General features: G+C 39.1%; 1 protein-coding gene across 1 annotated transcript in view; it reads right to left on the bottom strand.

Annotated features, from left to right (window-relative positions):
* The window catches only part of spock3 (SPARC (osteonectin), cwcv and kazal like domains proteoglycan 3), a 28,259-nt gene extending 12,632 nt beyond the window's left edge, over window positions 1-15,627 (bottom strand). Inside the window, exons 1-4 of the mRNA XM_020930476.2 lie at window positions 15,495-15,627; window positions 15,213-15,335; window positions 6,338-6,377; window positions 2,727-2,835 (exon numbers count right to left, since the gene is read on the bottom strand). Coding sequence (XP_020786135.1) covers window positions 2,727-2,835; window positions 6,338-6,377; window positions 15,213-15,335 — 272 coding nt within the window. The 5' untranslated portion in view covers window positions 15,495-15,627. The remainder of the gene's footprint in view (window positions 1-2,726; window positions 2,836-6,337; window positions 6,378-15,212; window positions 15,336-15,494) is intronic.
* Window positions 15,628-16,048: the final 421 nt, after the last annotated feature.

The raw sequence follows: 16,048 nt of genomic DNA, 5'->3' as shown, positions 1-16,048 counted from the left end.
GAGCCCCTGGTAGGAGGAGCAGGGGAAAGCCTGGAAGGTGAAGGCATCAGTGGTGCCCGTGGTGACTGGAGCACTCCAGATACCAGGAAAAACCACAAACATCTAAGTCCAGAAAAGTGCAGTACTGGGAACAGCAAAGATACTGCACAGAACTCTCAAGGTCCCAGGCCTCTGGTAGAGGACCTGAGCTGGATGAGAGAGAGAGACCTACCACCGTGGAAGGTGAGGAGCAAATATTCCATAGTATGGTATTAAGGACCCATATTATACTATTTTTTGATTTATGTTGTAAAGCTGTTTAACACACAAACCTTACATATTTTCTATTTGAATTCTTCTCAAACAGAAAACACAGGAAGTGCTCCACTGTGTAATTGGAATTGCCTATTTCCACTGAAAAGGTAAAAGGTATCTTTTAACTTGAAAACTACCACTACATGGCTGAATATAGGATGTTTAATACCAAACTGTGGAACATTCCATGCAAATCAGTCCTTGCGTCTTTGCACTGGCTTCCTGTTCATTTTAGAATTGATTTTAAAATTTTATTGTTTGTTTAAAGCTTTGAATGGACATCCAAATTTACACCCTGAGGTCCGAGAGCCAGTTTCAGCCCATGGTGCCTAAGACTAGACTTAGGCATTTATTTTATTTATTTTTAATGTATTTTATTGGCTTTATATATGTATTGGTATTCTATGATTTTGTTCTTATTTAATTTTACAGGTTTTATTATTTTAAGACTAGTATGATTAAATTGAGTGTTTATTTCGTCATTTTATTATTGTTGTTTTTATTATGTATTTGTGCAGCACTTTGGAAACAGTTTGTTTGTGAAATGTGCTATATAAATAAAGTGGATTGGATTGGAAAGTGGAAATCAATAACATCTCCATGATGACCAGCAGATGGTGAACCCAAAAGCAGAGAGGTTACATAGTACACCTTTAAAATTTGAGATCGAAAATACCTTTTAATAGTGTTAAACTATTGCACAACCTGCACTTGTTTTACTGCATTTCTAGAAAATTCACTCTTTTGTCTAGTTCTTTCTCACACTTTCAGTTCTGTGGCCCATGACATTTAAATGGAACTCTTGAAACCTCCATTTTAATAATAACTTTTAGCAACTTCCACTTCCACTTGGTAAATACTTTCTCATACCAGCTCTTCTTCTTTTCCACCTCCAAAAAAACTGAAGAAGTTATGATTCATTTGACATTAATCGCAACCTCCATCCATTAAGCCGGCTACGCTCGAGTCTAGCATTGGCCAAATGCTTTATGTCAGAACAACGTCATCTTATTCCTACTGCAATTTCAAAAATGAAGGATTGTAGGATTTCAGTGTGATTATTTGATGATTTGCTCGCCTGCCTGTGCATTAGTAATTGTCCTGTTGCTAAGAATGGGAATGAGGTCATTGTGGTGTTACTGTTCTGGTCCAGTTGATGGTGTTTGAGACTGAAATACGCACAGACATAGAAAGCCCATTCATATGACTTGGCAGGACTCGTTGTTCGTTAAACTGCATTGCCAGAGTTGGGAGTTAATTGGATTGAACGTTCATGTCACAGGAAAGCAATGCATTGGTCGGAAAAGCTGATCATTTTGGACAGTTGGTGATTCTCGTGTCTAGTCACTGATATAACTGATCAGGTTCATCATTTGTGAAGTTACCTTTTGAATATTTCATGGCAAAGTGAAATGTAATTAATAGGAAAAGAGAGAATGACATGTAACTTGCTACCAGGCCAAGTTACAGGTCAAATCTGTGGAGAAGCGAGGGTGTCGCAAAGTAAAAGCATCTCCATGAAGACAAGCAGGTGGCAGACCCTCTACTCGAAAAGTTACATTCAGTTTAAATGTTTTTCTCCAAAACAGTGTAATAAAAACATAATATTTTCTGCTTGGTCATTGGGTCTTACAATAAAGGATCTCAGCCTCTCATGAAGTCCATTTCATTGTCAAAGTCACAGTAGCAGTAATGTGATCTTCAAAACATTTGTGTAGTATATTAGACGGAGAGAAGTGAAGAATGATGGACCTTTGGTACTTTCCGCTCTTCACAGCTAACAAAGAGCAGCTCATGTGACACATACAGATAGATATGGTCAGATCAGATGGTCAGATACCAAAATTAAGAAGTGAGACAAGAAAAAGAAAGAAGTAAAACTCTATCTGATTTCCACATAATCTGCTGCCGTGTGCGTTTCATTTCTGGTTAAGTTAAATACTGAGAACTGAAAATAAGGACAGACTTAAACTTTCTCTTTTGAGCTTTAAGAAATGTTATAATATTGTTACTTCATCAAAAACATACCCGGAGTTGTGTTTTATTTTATTAACATACAGTATGTTTGAGTAATCCTTTATTATTAGTCCGGCTACATCTCCAAATCTCGAAATGCTCTGTTCCACCTTGTGATGTCATGAAGCAGTAGTTTTGACAGCTTTAACAGCTCCTTTTACCTTTAGTTTAGTAGAGACTGGCAATTCCAGAGCTGAAATTATCCAAATGATTCTAGTGAAAAGCCAGAAAATAAAAGAAGGCCTTGAGATGAGACATAAAGCTCCACTGTGAGGCTGTTTGGACGTGGGGGGGCAGAGAGTTCCAGAGTTTAGAGAAGGTCCTGTTTCCCTGTTTTTAAGTCTCATCTTAAGCTGGAGCTGGCCCTGTTTGTATGTTACACTCTGAGCATGTGAGCCCATGTAAACTGCTCTTACCTAATTCTCCTCTGGCTCACACAAGTGGCCGTTTTGTAATCCTCAGCCACACACACTTTGTGGCGACTGCACTTGATCTTCAGACAGGGATCTTTGGCTGGATCAAGAGCTGGAAACATAAAACAAAACAACAACCAAATGAATCCAGTGTGGGCATTTCTATCTCTGTATGTACTGTATACGTACATTTATACATACACATACATGACTACATTCAAAACTAGAAAAGCACTCAGAGAGCGCAGACCTCCGCCAAGGACTACCCCCATTTTTTATATAAATTGCGATAAAATCAGTCTTCTGGATCAGATCCGGATCAGCCTTTGGAATATGAAAGAGGATCCCATTGTCCATCCCTGAGTCAAATTTCATGGGGTTTGGTCAATAATTAACGAGATATTGAGAAACAAAATTTTTGACCCCATTTACCACAATGTTAATTAAAATTTCAAAGTGATCCAGAATCCAAGATTTCTTCCGGATCACCCCCAAAATGAAATCACTTCTTCCTTTTCACATTTCCAACAAATCCTGAATATTTAATCAAAATCGGTCCATAACTTTTTGAGTTATGTTGCTAACAGACAAACAAACAAACAAACAAACAAACAAAAACAGACAAACGCCGGCAAAAACATAACCTCCTTGGCGGAGGTAATAAGCAATATTTTAGTTAATGTTATGTCAATTAATTTGCTTTAAATTAATAATGTCCAGGTAAAGAACATTTCTATGGTATTTCTGATTGACCGAACCAGGTGCCTTCTCACTCACAGGTCTAAAATTACCATTATTGTTTAATAATACTCATATTATTACACAAATTTATAACTAAAACACAAAATAGACGTCAATTTTTACAGATTGAAATGATTTACTCACTAAAAATCTAAAATGTAAGCATAATTTTTTAAAATTATTGCCTTAAAGACTTGGGCCAGACCTGGTGCCAACATTGGGCCACTCATTAAGTAAAAAAAAAAGTCTAGACACGCCGCTGTCCTGATCTATGTAGTCATGTAGTTAGTTACAGAAGTGAAAGATAACTATACAGGTATATGAGTCTTATCTTTAAGTCTTTATGCATATTGGTTATTGATTTGCAAACTGTAAAACCTTATCTTTTTTTCTTTTAAAGGAGTCTGTGTGCTGGCAGTGGTACCCATATTGTTTACAAAGTCTAACATAATCTTTGGACATTACAAGGGTCTAATCTCTCAATTCAGCGCGCATGTTTTAAATCTTCGCAGTGGTTCTTTGGTATAGCCTGCTTCTAATGAACACAAGGTTAACACACAAGCATCCACAGATCTAAAAACAGATGGACATAGTTAGCACGGCTTCTTCTGGTGTGACATCCTCATGAAGCTTAATTGAATCTATCCTGAAGCGCCTTTCAAACTGATCTGGTATCAGATCCGACAGCGTACAGAGATTGCTGATCTAAGGTCTGACTGTCTAGCTCTCCTCCTCCTCCGCGTATGTCCAAAATCTGATCCTGGGTCTGTATTCTGTGTATTTCCTGTGCACGACATGCTTGGACCAGTACAGATCTCGGAACTGTAGCGACTAGCCAGTGACCTCTGCCTCCAAAGAACCTTACAGTAATCCCTGAGCAGCTTTGTCAGATAATCTCCATTTGATCCCACGTGGCTAAACCTATTGTTTCATGATATGGGCGTGTGTGTGGACTTGCAGTGATGCGGTGGAGGATCTGGTGGTGATGAGTCAAAGAGTGAAGGTGCTGCTGTCCTGGTTTGCCTCTATGTTTTAGGAGATTATCACTTGCTACGAATTAACAAAGAAAGAGAAACTGCTGCAGCTGCTCGGGCTGGATAAGAGAAGTGATTTTTTTTTTTTTGGTTTTGGATCGAACGTCTTTACAAAACATGATTTTTACTGTTCGTGCTCCAGGTGGTGACAATTACTCCTATTAACACGGCTACTGCTAATGCATTAAAACAGAACAAATCATGTTAAACTGCAATTTTCGTGAGACAGGCTTTTCTATTATAACCATATTCTAGCTAGAGAAAAACGGACCATTTTTTCCCAGTAGCTCGGGCTGTGTAGCGCTCTTACAAAAACATAATTTTCATTGTTAATCCTCCAGGTGCTGTCAGTTATCCACTAGTTAATAACAAGTGAGGCTACGGCTAATCCATTAAGACACAACTGTTCTCAATTTTCCCTCTCTATTTTCAACAAAGAAAAAAAATGTAGGTATGTGTGAGAATGTTTTCTACAAAAGAAAATAAAATGGAGCTCAAAAGTGTCCGCCCACTAAATTTGTCATTTATTTTTCCCAGTCATGTTCTGAAATAAAAAAAAAAAATTAAAGTTTGCAAGGTTGCTCAAGGCTAATCAGGTAACTAATGAGTACAAGACCAATCATTTATTAACTTTTTTTTCTGAAACTATAAACCGCCAAGTTATTAAAGCATTTTTGCCAGATCTTTAAATATGCTTTTTGGGCTTAAAGGGACAGTTCAGAATTTTGGACATAGGACCTCATTTCCTAGTGAGCTGAGTGAGTGTTGGAGACGTGTGGAAACACTTTTTAAAATATTCCATCCAGTCCTTTTATTTGCAGAGGTCGCTAGTGCTTGGGTAGCGCAATGTCAATGACCATAGTTAGTCTGACACTAAAAACTGTTTTACCCACTCCACAAAACACCTGAAGCAAAACATTTATTATGCCAGACTATCGATGTAAATGTCTGTGTTGATAGAATAATTTTAAAAGTAAAACCAACCTTGGATTTAAAGGATTTATGTCTGAGCAGCAGCAGCGAGTTGTACTTCCTGATAGAAAGCTTGGCAGCGGCGGACTGATATGTGAGAAAATAGTCCCTCAACATGCGTCAATTCATGCGATGCAAGGTTAATTTTATTCCAAACATGATTCTATCAACACAGACATTTACATCGACAGTCTGATGTAATAATAGTTTTGTTTCGGGTGTTTTGTGGAGTGGGTAAGACTGTTTTTAGTGGCAGGATAACTATGGCCATTGACATGTGCTAGCCTAGCACCAGCGACCTCTGCAAATACAAGGACTGGATGAAATATTTTAAAAAGTGTCTCCACACATCTCCGACACTCTGGCTAACTTGGAAATGAAGCCCTATGTCCAGACTGTCCCTTTAAACCGACTGTGTTTTCAAAAAGTCCATGGGCACATAGGCCTGTCATGACAACACATTTTGAATTACGATATACTGCTAAGGAAAATATAGACGATAAACGGTAATATTTAAACAAATTTAACCCACTGATACAACCAAAAACCAGGATTATCTCCCCAAAACGATTCTAAATGTACAATAAAATTACAATAATATTAGCTCCAAAATATCAATAGCAGAAGGAAATACTTCAGTAGTAAGGATACATTTCAAATAAGTCACATAAGTTATTTAATCAACCCTATTCAGCTAAAGGTAGTACAGAAAAAAAACACAAAAACTCCCCCACTAGTACAAAGAAAAGTACCCACGATAAATATTGACCCCAAAAATAACTGTTCTATCTTTCAAATATCGAGCAACAAGTTGATATAGTAATTATCGTGACAGGTCTAGCACATAAAAAGGTTTCTTATGCTCACCTTGGTCAAATGGTTTTGGAGGATTCCATGCTCTTGGCTCCTAAAAGAGACACATTTTAACATAATTTATCAGTTAAATGTTGGGGTTGATGCAAATTTATAACATGTGTTATACAAACCTCCACTTCCTTTAGCAGAAAGCATTATGAAAACAAAAAAAACAAGAGAAAAATCCTCTTTAGTTTTTCTCATGGCAGAACACATACACACAATCATTACAAAAAGGTGTTTAATAAACCATAACAAAACCTTTTTTAAATTTACCTAGCAACCGTAATGTTAACAAGGACCAAAGCTTGTCTAAATTATGCAATAGTAATGATTAGACTAATGAAAATAAAAAATAACAACTTTTTTTTAGTTAAATAAAGTTTTTCTCTGTCAGAAAAACACCTTCCTTGCACGTCAATTGTCCCTGTATTTTGGAATTTTCTATGTTGATTTTTGTACTTTTCTTCTCAACTTCTACAGCTTCCACTTAATTAAACCTGTTGTATTCACTTTAAACATGACGGACTATTTATATTTTGCAGCGACATCAAGCAGGGGGTGTTCCACATGTATCTTTATGATGGAATGTTCAGCAGTTACCGCAGTGACACAATGTACAGATGAGCAAACACTGCCATAAAAAGTTTTAAGATCGTCTGAAAACTCAAGTAAAAATGCAAAATGGATTTAAACGAGGCAATTTTTCAGGTGCCTGCGATCAATGTGTGCTTGATGCTCAACAAAAATGTGAGGTGATTAACTGAAAAACGGCTGACAAATCCATCTAGCTTGTGACAGACTTGTTTAAGAGCACTAATCAGCTCATCTGTTGTAGTTCCAGTTAAATCAGCTCTTTCTGATCAGACTGTGTTAAAATAAAGCTCAGACTAAAGTCAAAATATATCTTTTCTGACAGAACAGTGCCTCCAGTTTGCATCACAACACCAGAGACATGTGACATTCTCCACACTCAACAAAAGTTCAGTCTGTATTGTTTGGGACTTCTCATTTCTTTGAGGCTACAGAGTGATACTTGAATCTCGTCTTGACTGTAAAATGTGACTCATTTGCATCCATTAAGCTTTCGTCTCTGCTTGAGTCTGCACTGTTTGTACTTGAAACAGGTACACTGAGGTGAATGCTTCTGCTTTTAGACACCAAATGAGCTGACACACCCATGGGTGCTAGCCTCTGATGCAAATAAAAGCCGTTTAAAACAGTGAAGCTCTGAGAGGGTCCTTTAAACAGACTCTGATCTCACTGTCTGAAGTAAATCCACATAACACTCTTCATTCTCACGTCTGCTTGATAATGAAAGATTCATTCGTATGTGGCTTTCACTGAGATATAAAGGACCATTGTTAAAAGGGAGGGAACAGGATGTAAGTGTACCAAAGCCAAACACGGCAACGCACAAACCAGACAAATTTAGTTATAATATGGGCTGGGTACTGTTTGTTTTTTTTCAGTGCCATTACTTTAACAATATCTGCTATTCGATCACAGTTCCTGAACAGTTATTATTTTTGGTGCCTGTTTTTTATGTAAATTAATGGCCAATATTATTAAGAAAATTACATTATAACTATGTTCATTGATATTTTAAAACATAGACTATATGATACTCAGTTATAACTCAAAATAAATGTGCATGCAAATGAACCAGAGCACAGCTGATCCCCACTTCGACTGACTTTGGGTTTCACTTTTGTTTTCGCTGCACACGGCACTTTATATTAAAGGCAGCGCTCGGAGCATGTGCTTTTTGTTTTGATAAATAACTTTATTCTTTTATTGCGTGGATACCTGGACAAAAGAGGAGGGTATACCCCACATTTATTTGAGAATCGTGCTTTTACCAGGACTGACGAGGAGGAGATTTTGGAGTTTGGTTCATATAATCTATAATAATTTGTTTTTTCGATACCAGTATTGACTGGACCTTTTTGGTCAGTTCCTACTTGGAATGGAGTTTCAGTAACCAGCTCTAATTATAATGTAAAATAATGCAGTATGTATGTAATATGTAAGTATACATGTTTATAAAATGTGCACATGCTCCATAGCTGTCTGTCCCAATGAAAAAAAATCTGATAAATTGAATTATACAGAGTTATTATTACTGTATATAGCTGTAGTATTTATAATATATTACTAAGGGTAGTCAGTGTTACCAATGTAAGTTACTCAGATTCTGTGATTTGCTAATACTTAAGGGTCTTGCTGTCTGATTGAAGTCAGTGAGCTGATCTATGTACAGTGCAGTTATTTTACAAATTATTTCAATTTAAGATCATCATTTTAAAAAGTCATTAGGTTTCAGCCTGTGTACGTAATTTGTTTGCTCTTTATGTGTCTGTATTGGACGCAGCGTGCCTCCACAACAAACCCACTCTAATATTATTTGTTGTGTTTATTCCTCCACATTAAAGTTTTTTTTAGCTTCCTACCATGTTATAACGCTCCCAAAAACATGCCTAAAGAGGTTTTTAGATGTCAGCCATGCATGTTTGAGTCTTTTAGTGATCTCTCCCGGGCCCTATTCAAACCTTTCTCACGGTTCGCTGTAAGATTCTGTGCAATGGTCAGCTCACATGTCTACATCGCCCATGCTCCCACACGACCATTCTCCATAAATACACAAAAGCATGAGACAAAACAATACACTACATCGTCACTGATGCGATGTGCAGTAGTCTCATTAGCAGGGTGCACGCTGATTGTGTTGTCATAGTGCTCTGAAGGGAGAGTGACTTAACACGGGATGCAAAGAGAGGGAAGACTCAGAGGATCAAAAACTGAAATCAAACTTATAAAAAATATGAATATGTCGTTATCTGCAAATACATCATTTTCAAAACAATGAAAGGTAACGTGGTGATCTAAGTATATGTGATAGCAGCTAATACCCCATAGAAGTGAAATACCCCCTCTATAAAGATTAAACTCAGCCTCCTTTCTCATTTGTGACCAGATTAAAAACACTCAGGTCTAGATCTGATAGAGACAGGAACCTGAGGAAGTGCAATTCTTTCCTATGCCAAGCACATAGCACACCCAGTAATGAGAACATTTCATTATAGGGGCCAGGGCCGTGCTTTGGACAAGTTAAGACGGCAAAAGTCCTTGAGGTCTGATTCCTTAATGGCATCGCATGTGCAAACACACACACACACACGCACAAACATACACGCACACACACAATAGCAGTGTAAACAAACAAAACCTGAGCGCCATAGAAAGTGTGGCACGGGAATCTGTCATCAACTCACAACATCAAAGAAGTGAATGAGCTACGCTACTCACGAAACTTGCTGCTAACACAAACAACCTCACAATCATCTCAATATAGGCTTTAGTTCCAGCACAATTTATGGTAGATCTGTTAATACTACTAAGAGGAAAGCTCAATGCTGATTTCAATACCGTAATAATAGCTTCCGATCTGGGTTATAAAGTCATTTCCTCATCGCAAACATACCTGGAGTTGTGTTTTGTTTCATTCACACGTTTAACACACAAATAGAGTTCTCCTCTCAAACAGAAAACACTCTGTTCCACCTTGTAATTAGTCTGATTCTTCAGCTGGTTTCACTTTGTGGAAACTGTCTGATCTCGCAGCATTAGGATTCGTTCGCTCGACGGTAGGCGGGTGCTTTTTTTATTTAACCAATCACTACTATTTGGTCGTGACATATGTAATGCGCCAAATCCTGTAGGAAGAAGGGCAATAACGTCTTTCCCCTTGATAAAATTCACCAAACATTCTCTTTGTTCCGGCTTTAAATCCTTGATTTTAGGAATCGTTGCCAACACAGAATGTATGGCTTCGTCTACATTCATCTCGACTGCTTTGTTTACTGTTGTGCTGTACCACAAAATGGACCCAGACAGGCGCTTGAGTTTGACGTCATTGCTTCACAGCTCTTCGCTGATTGGCCGGTGTGCAGTCTACAGTTTTTGGGGTTCTTGCAAACCGTGTAGTGTATTTCGATTCCTGATCTAGTCACTGGAGAGAAATGAAATTGAGCGGAGACAGTAGGCGGTGCCAGCCTGGCTACCTTGTGATGCCACGTGGTAGCCTAGTACAGAAAGTGCTCTACTGTGTTTTTAAACTCCATACATTTTCTCCAGAACCAGCTGGATGATTTCAGACCTGGAATTGCCAATCTCTTCTGAACAAAAGGTTAAAAAGTTGCAGTTCATTTAGAATCTACTGGGCTAATAATTGATAATGCAGGATTACTCAAACATGTGTGGATAAAACAAAAACACCACTCTGGGTAACAACATTCTAAGACAGTTAAAGACAGCTTTTTTTTCCAACACTCTTTGCTTTGCTGACAGTGCTGCAAACCTTCGCTCTTCTCTCTCATGAGCTTCCTAATGAAGTCTCCTGAAATGGTTTTGAAATGCCAAATGTGCAATCTAGGGTTCAAGGCAAGTTTAGGTTTTTCTAGCTTTGTTCTGTTTGCTACATTCTGTGTGTCCATTCCTAGTTTTGATGCCTTGAGTGAGAATCTGCAATGCAAATAATCATGTAAATAAAGCAGAAAAATAAATGGGAAAGTGTGTCCAAACTTTATTAACAATCCAGGTACTTTAGCGTCCATTTTTAACACATTCCTTTTCAGAAAATTGACTTCTTTCACTGTTGTAGGCTACATCTGAACATTAATTTTCAAATATTTTCAAATCTAATTATAATCAGGATTTGCCCTTCAACCACGAGCCGCCCTGCCAACTTCTCTCTCTCTCTCACTTTCTCACTTTCTCACTCTCTCACTTACACCTTGTTTCTTCACTTTGTTCCTTCCTTCCTTCCTTCCTTTAGGACCTTGCTCCTTCTTTTCTCTATACATGCTTCAGTCGTAGTGCTGGCTATGTCTTGCTCAAGCTTGTCACACATACACACACACACACGCACACACACATGTACACACTTGAGGTGCTTTGAAGTGGAAAAGGCCTGGAGCTTTGTACCTTCTCTACATCTTTCACCCTCCACAACACAAACAGTATGGAGCAAACGCAGCCAATCAGAACGCACAAAAGCAGAGGAGTGGAGCATGCTAATCTTTTATAATGAGGCTAGTCAAAACAAGCTTTAATTCCCATGTTTTCAATGTAACACATTGTATTTGCTGTCATGACATCAGCTTACAGTAGCGTATTGGAGTTAGTTGGTTGGTTTGGTCGGGTGGGAGTCCAGGATATGCAGGGCCCGGGGCTGTTGTGAGTGACCATTTTAAGTGGGACCTACAGTAAATGAGAAGCCAGGGCTGTATCTAGTGCACTTAGCTGGACCCACTTACTGCTTTCATGCCTCAAGATGAGAGCCTGCGTACATGTCTCGAACGCCCTCCGCAAGTAATGGAGTTTATGAAGAAGAAAGTTAGCACGCCTTGCACCGCCACACGAAAGGTTTAGAGTAAAAGTGGGCGAAATGCCAGAAAATAAAATAAAAATAAATAAATAAACAACCAAGAGTCTCACTTTTTCCATCTAAACCAGGGGTGGGCAATTCTTTTTTCCATGGGGCCACATGAGAAAATATTGTGGAGGGACGAATAAAAATGTGCAACTAAATTCTGCATAATATTAATTGTATTTCTTTATAAAAAGCAGAAAATAGCACTGTTTTGACAAGCTGGTAAGAGTTTATGTTATGACTAAGCAATGAAAGAGTGACGTTGCCTTACAAAAAAATGTCATTAAATAAACACCTCTAAAATTAAAGCAATGCAGCTTTAATCCATGCATGAGGTAAAATGATAAAACACGTTTATTTTGTGATTCCAAATGAGCTTAAACAGGCCAGTCAGAGTCAACCAAAGGGCAGTAAGTGGCCCAGGAGCTGCACAATACCCAGGTCTGGCCTAAATAAAGCCCTGGATGCTCATATTGATCACAGGCTCCTGAAGATGTGTTGTTTAAATCCATTTTGTTTTTAGCGAGACTTGATGTTTTCATTTTTGTCTGCATTTTCGAATGTGTGAATTGTGTCACCATGGCAACTACTGAACCTTCCACAAATAGAGACACATGTGGAACACCCCCAGCGTGATGTGTCTGCAAAGTATCAGTTGCCTTGAAGTGGTTACTTAAGTCTTCGGCGTCTGAAAGTTCATTGCAGTTTGTGAAATCCACCTGCCACTAACAATAGAAGGTGTTATTTGAGGATACAGCTGCATTCAAGAGTTGAAACGCGAAATGGAGAATTTACCTAAAAGCAAGCCATCGCAGCAATGAGATCATGTTGTTTTTAAGGAAATAACTGTTTGATAATGGGCCAAAGAGCTAAAACCTTTTTTTCATGACTACCAATCTTTATTATACTTTGACATACTAATGGATGCCAATCTATACAATTTGGATTGAGCACAACTAATGTGAACTAAATAACACAGTATTTTTGGCAGAAGCAACATCGAAACAAACTTAACTTGTAATCAAATCTTGTAATGTCAGGGTCAAAACATTTTTTATTAAACCTTTTTTCAGAATAGTTTTTAAAAGATCTATGAGTCCACAGGGTGATATTAAAGAGGAGGGATTTCACATCTGTGGGGTATTAATCGCCAGAGGTGGACCCAAGTCGTCGGTTTGCAAGTCTCAAGTAAGCCTCAAGTCTTTGACCTCAAGTCCGAGTCAAGTCCCAAGTCAAATACAGGCAAGTCCGAGTCGAGCTTCAAGTCATTTCAAGTCTTTAAACCAAAGTACCAAATATAGCCTTGGGTTTTGCAGTTTACATGGATTTTAAGATAAACTGTACTTGTACTAGTCATAGTATATTTATATATGAGTATTTATAGAGCATATAAGAGTTGTAGAAATGCTATTTTTTCCTTTTTAAATGTCTTGACAAGATCTTGGAGTGAATCATTACAGACAGAACAGAAAGAAATGTGCTGTCACTTGCCTCAAAACCGAGTCAAGTTCCAAGTCATTGACCTTCAAGGCCAAGTCGAGTCCCAAGTCTTAATCAATTTTATCAAGTCTCAAGTCCTAAAAATAGTGACTCAAATCTGACTCGAGTCCATGTCACAACTTGCAAGTCCCCACCTCTGTTCATCGCTAATACATAACATATTTAGATCACCATGTTACCTTTAATTGTTTTGAAAATACTATTTTAGCAGAAAAACAATGTATTATCACATGTTATAGGTTTCACTTTAGTTTTTGAAGCTCTGAGTCATTCTGAGCCAAAATCCCAATCAGACGGATGACGTAGGTTTGCGAGTGGAGCATTGCACAGAATCTTAGAGCTAAACATAAGGAGAGTTCAAATAGAGCCCGCAAGGCTAAAATAGTCAAACATGCATGGATGACATCTAAAACCTCTTCAGGCATGTGTTTGATGAGTGAACAATATTATAACATGGTAGAATTTTTGCATAATACCCCTCTTTTAAGATACTAGCCATACTTTATGTTGAAAATGACATTGTCCATAAAGGGGTGTGACAAATGGTATTGTGCAAGCATATTCCTGATCAAAATCAACTCTCATTTCAGTCACATTTCAGTCTCATGATACCATTAGTCAAGTTAAATTATAAATGTTTAATACAGCAGATATTACATGAGCCTATGCACAAAATGAAATATATATTGAGCGTCAGATTAAACACAAGAAACGACTTCAATCATTTCCTTCTTCCTACTATCTCCCCTCTCTCTCCCTCTCTCACTCTCTTTCTTATCTTTTAACTGTAGGCGATATAAGTCAAAGTATCTTAAGTAACCCAGCCCACGGCCAATCAGAGGCGTTCACGCTGACACTTCATTTGCATAATCCAAATCCTTCTCAGGACAGGCGTTAGACCAAAGGTGTATCACATGGGTCCGGGGCACAGATTGGCTCTCGTGTGTCTCTCTACGCGGCTGGGAAAGTTATATAAAAAAACATCAGTCACGGGGGAGGTACCTGAAGTAAAAAACATGAAAGCACCAAAAGGGGGTTTCTCTCAATCATAAATCAGACTGTTTAAATATAGAGGAGTGTTACATTGACAGGGGGAGCTTTGGGGAGCTCTAGAAAACCTGTTTTAATAAGAATGTGTGCATGTTATCATTGGCTTTTCATCTATAGCTGATAGTGAATAGGCTTAATTTAGGGTGCGTTGATACATGCATATATCAACACAGAATTAGGAATAAACTGGGGCTAAAACTGAAAATAAACCCGGACTGGACCAGGATTAAACCAGGATTATAACAGGACCAAACCAAAGACTACCTCAATAAAGACCTATTGAATAGCAACGTTTGTGTGGGTCAATACGTAAGATTATGTTGGGGTTTTGTCAGCAAACATAAAGCAATCTCCAACATAAACAATGACAAAGAGCAGGGCAACCAGGGTTTACCATAGACTAGAAAATACAGACCCAAAAAGAGAATGTTCACCCTCCAAACGATGCTGTCTGGGAGCCTAAATCCTGCGTTTAAACCCACTAGGTTCAGATGTTATGTGAGCAGCGTTTACGTTTGACTAAAAGCTGAAATGACAGTGCAGATGGCAGGTGCTTTCTGTTCAAAGTGCAGGCCTAGTGCTGCGGACTCGCTTCGGTCTACCTGCCTGTAATTAGGCCCCATTCGCTCCCTCCACCGCCACACGATGCTCTTTTCGTAGCCCGTGCTCTGATTTATGAAACACACTGGCAGACATGATGGCGGTGTATTTACTGTATCACTGGAGCGGGTGATGAACGTGTGACAAACAGCACAAGCGACGGGCTCCGTGACGCGTCGCTTGACACAAGGAGAAAACGAGCGGCGCATGATCACAGCGCGGTGTGGACACAGCGAGCCCCGACTGAGACAACACAACATGCTGCCATAACAAAAGCTCACAACACCAGCGTGGGCTACTCACGTCTCTGAATTTGTCCCATCTCTCCGTCAGCCATTTATCATCCAAAAAATTGCCGTTGTCTGAACGAGCCGAGACGTGTCCAAAGGCGACGGCGCACAAGCACAGCAAGGCGACGCTCAGCATCTGCGGACACAACAACAGAGCGGTGATCGGACACGGGATCAGGCTGGAGGACACGACTATTCCGGGGAAAACAGCTCAGTGATGGGGGTATTCCAGCAGAAACACCGCCTATACACAACACAGACCCCAAACAAGAAAAGAAATAGCATCTTTTCCTACCTTGTCGCATCAGTTGCTCTCCAGACTCGATGCTCGCTGCTGTTTTCTGTATCTAGTATTAGCAGCGCGCTCTCCTCTCTCTTCTCTCTCCTCTCTCTCTCTCTCCTCTCTCTCCCTCCTCTCTCTCTTTCCGCACGACGTGAACGCGCGTCCCACTGTGCGCGTTCCCTACCTCTGGTCCATTGAATCTCAGGAAAAGTCTACTCTACTGCAAAAAACTACAGCCATAAAATCACTTCTTTGTTATAGCAAAAAATGTCACATAATATTATTTACGTCTGACAGAACAGTGAGTTTTATGTTCTAATTTCAGACCTATAGTCAGGTGTAGCCAAATAATTGCCCAGGGCTGTAAAAAGTGGATTTTTCCTCACATTCCCCGTTCAGTGGGGTGATGTGAGGACTGTAAATCCACAGATGACATGCTGCGTGGCGTACAGACAGTGTGACAGCAGGTACAGGTCTGTATGATTTGTGAAGGTGCAGAGGAGTACACTGTGGGCTTTGGTGGCTCAACAGAATCTCCTCATATAACAATCATAACATTCACACTC

This window comes from Boleophthalmus pectinirostris, unplaced genomic scaffold, assembly GCF_026225935.1.
Source record: "Boleophthalmus pectinirostris isolate CB_2022bp ecotype Guang Dong unplaced genomic scaffold, ASM2622593v1 HiC_scaffold_22, whole genome shotgun sequence".
Lineage (NCBI taxonomy): Eukaryota > Metazoa > Chordata > Actinopteri > Gobiiformes > Gobiidae > Boleophthalmus > Boleophthalmus pectinirostris.
Note: the sequence above shows the minus strand (reverse complement) of the source record. Positions and strands in the feature narration are given on the sequence as shown.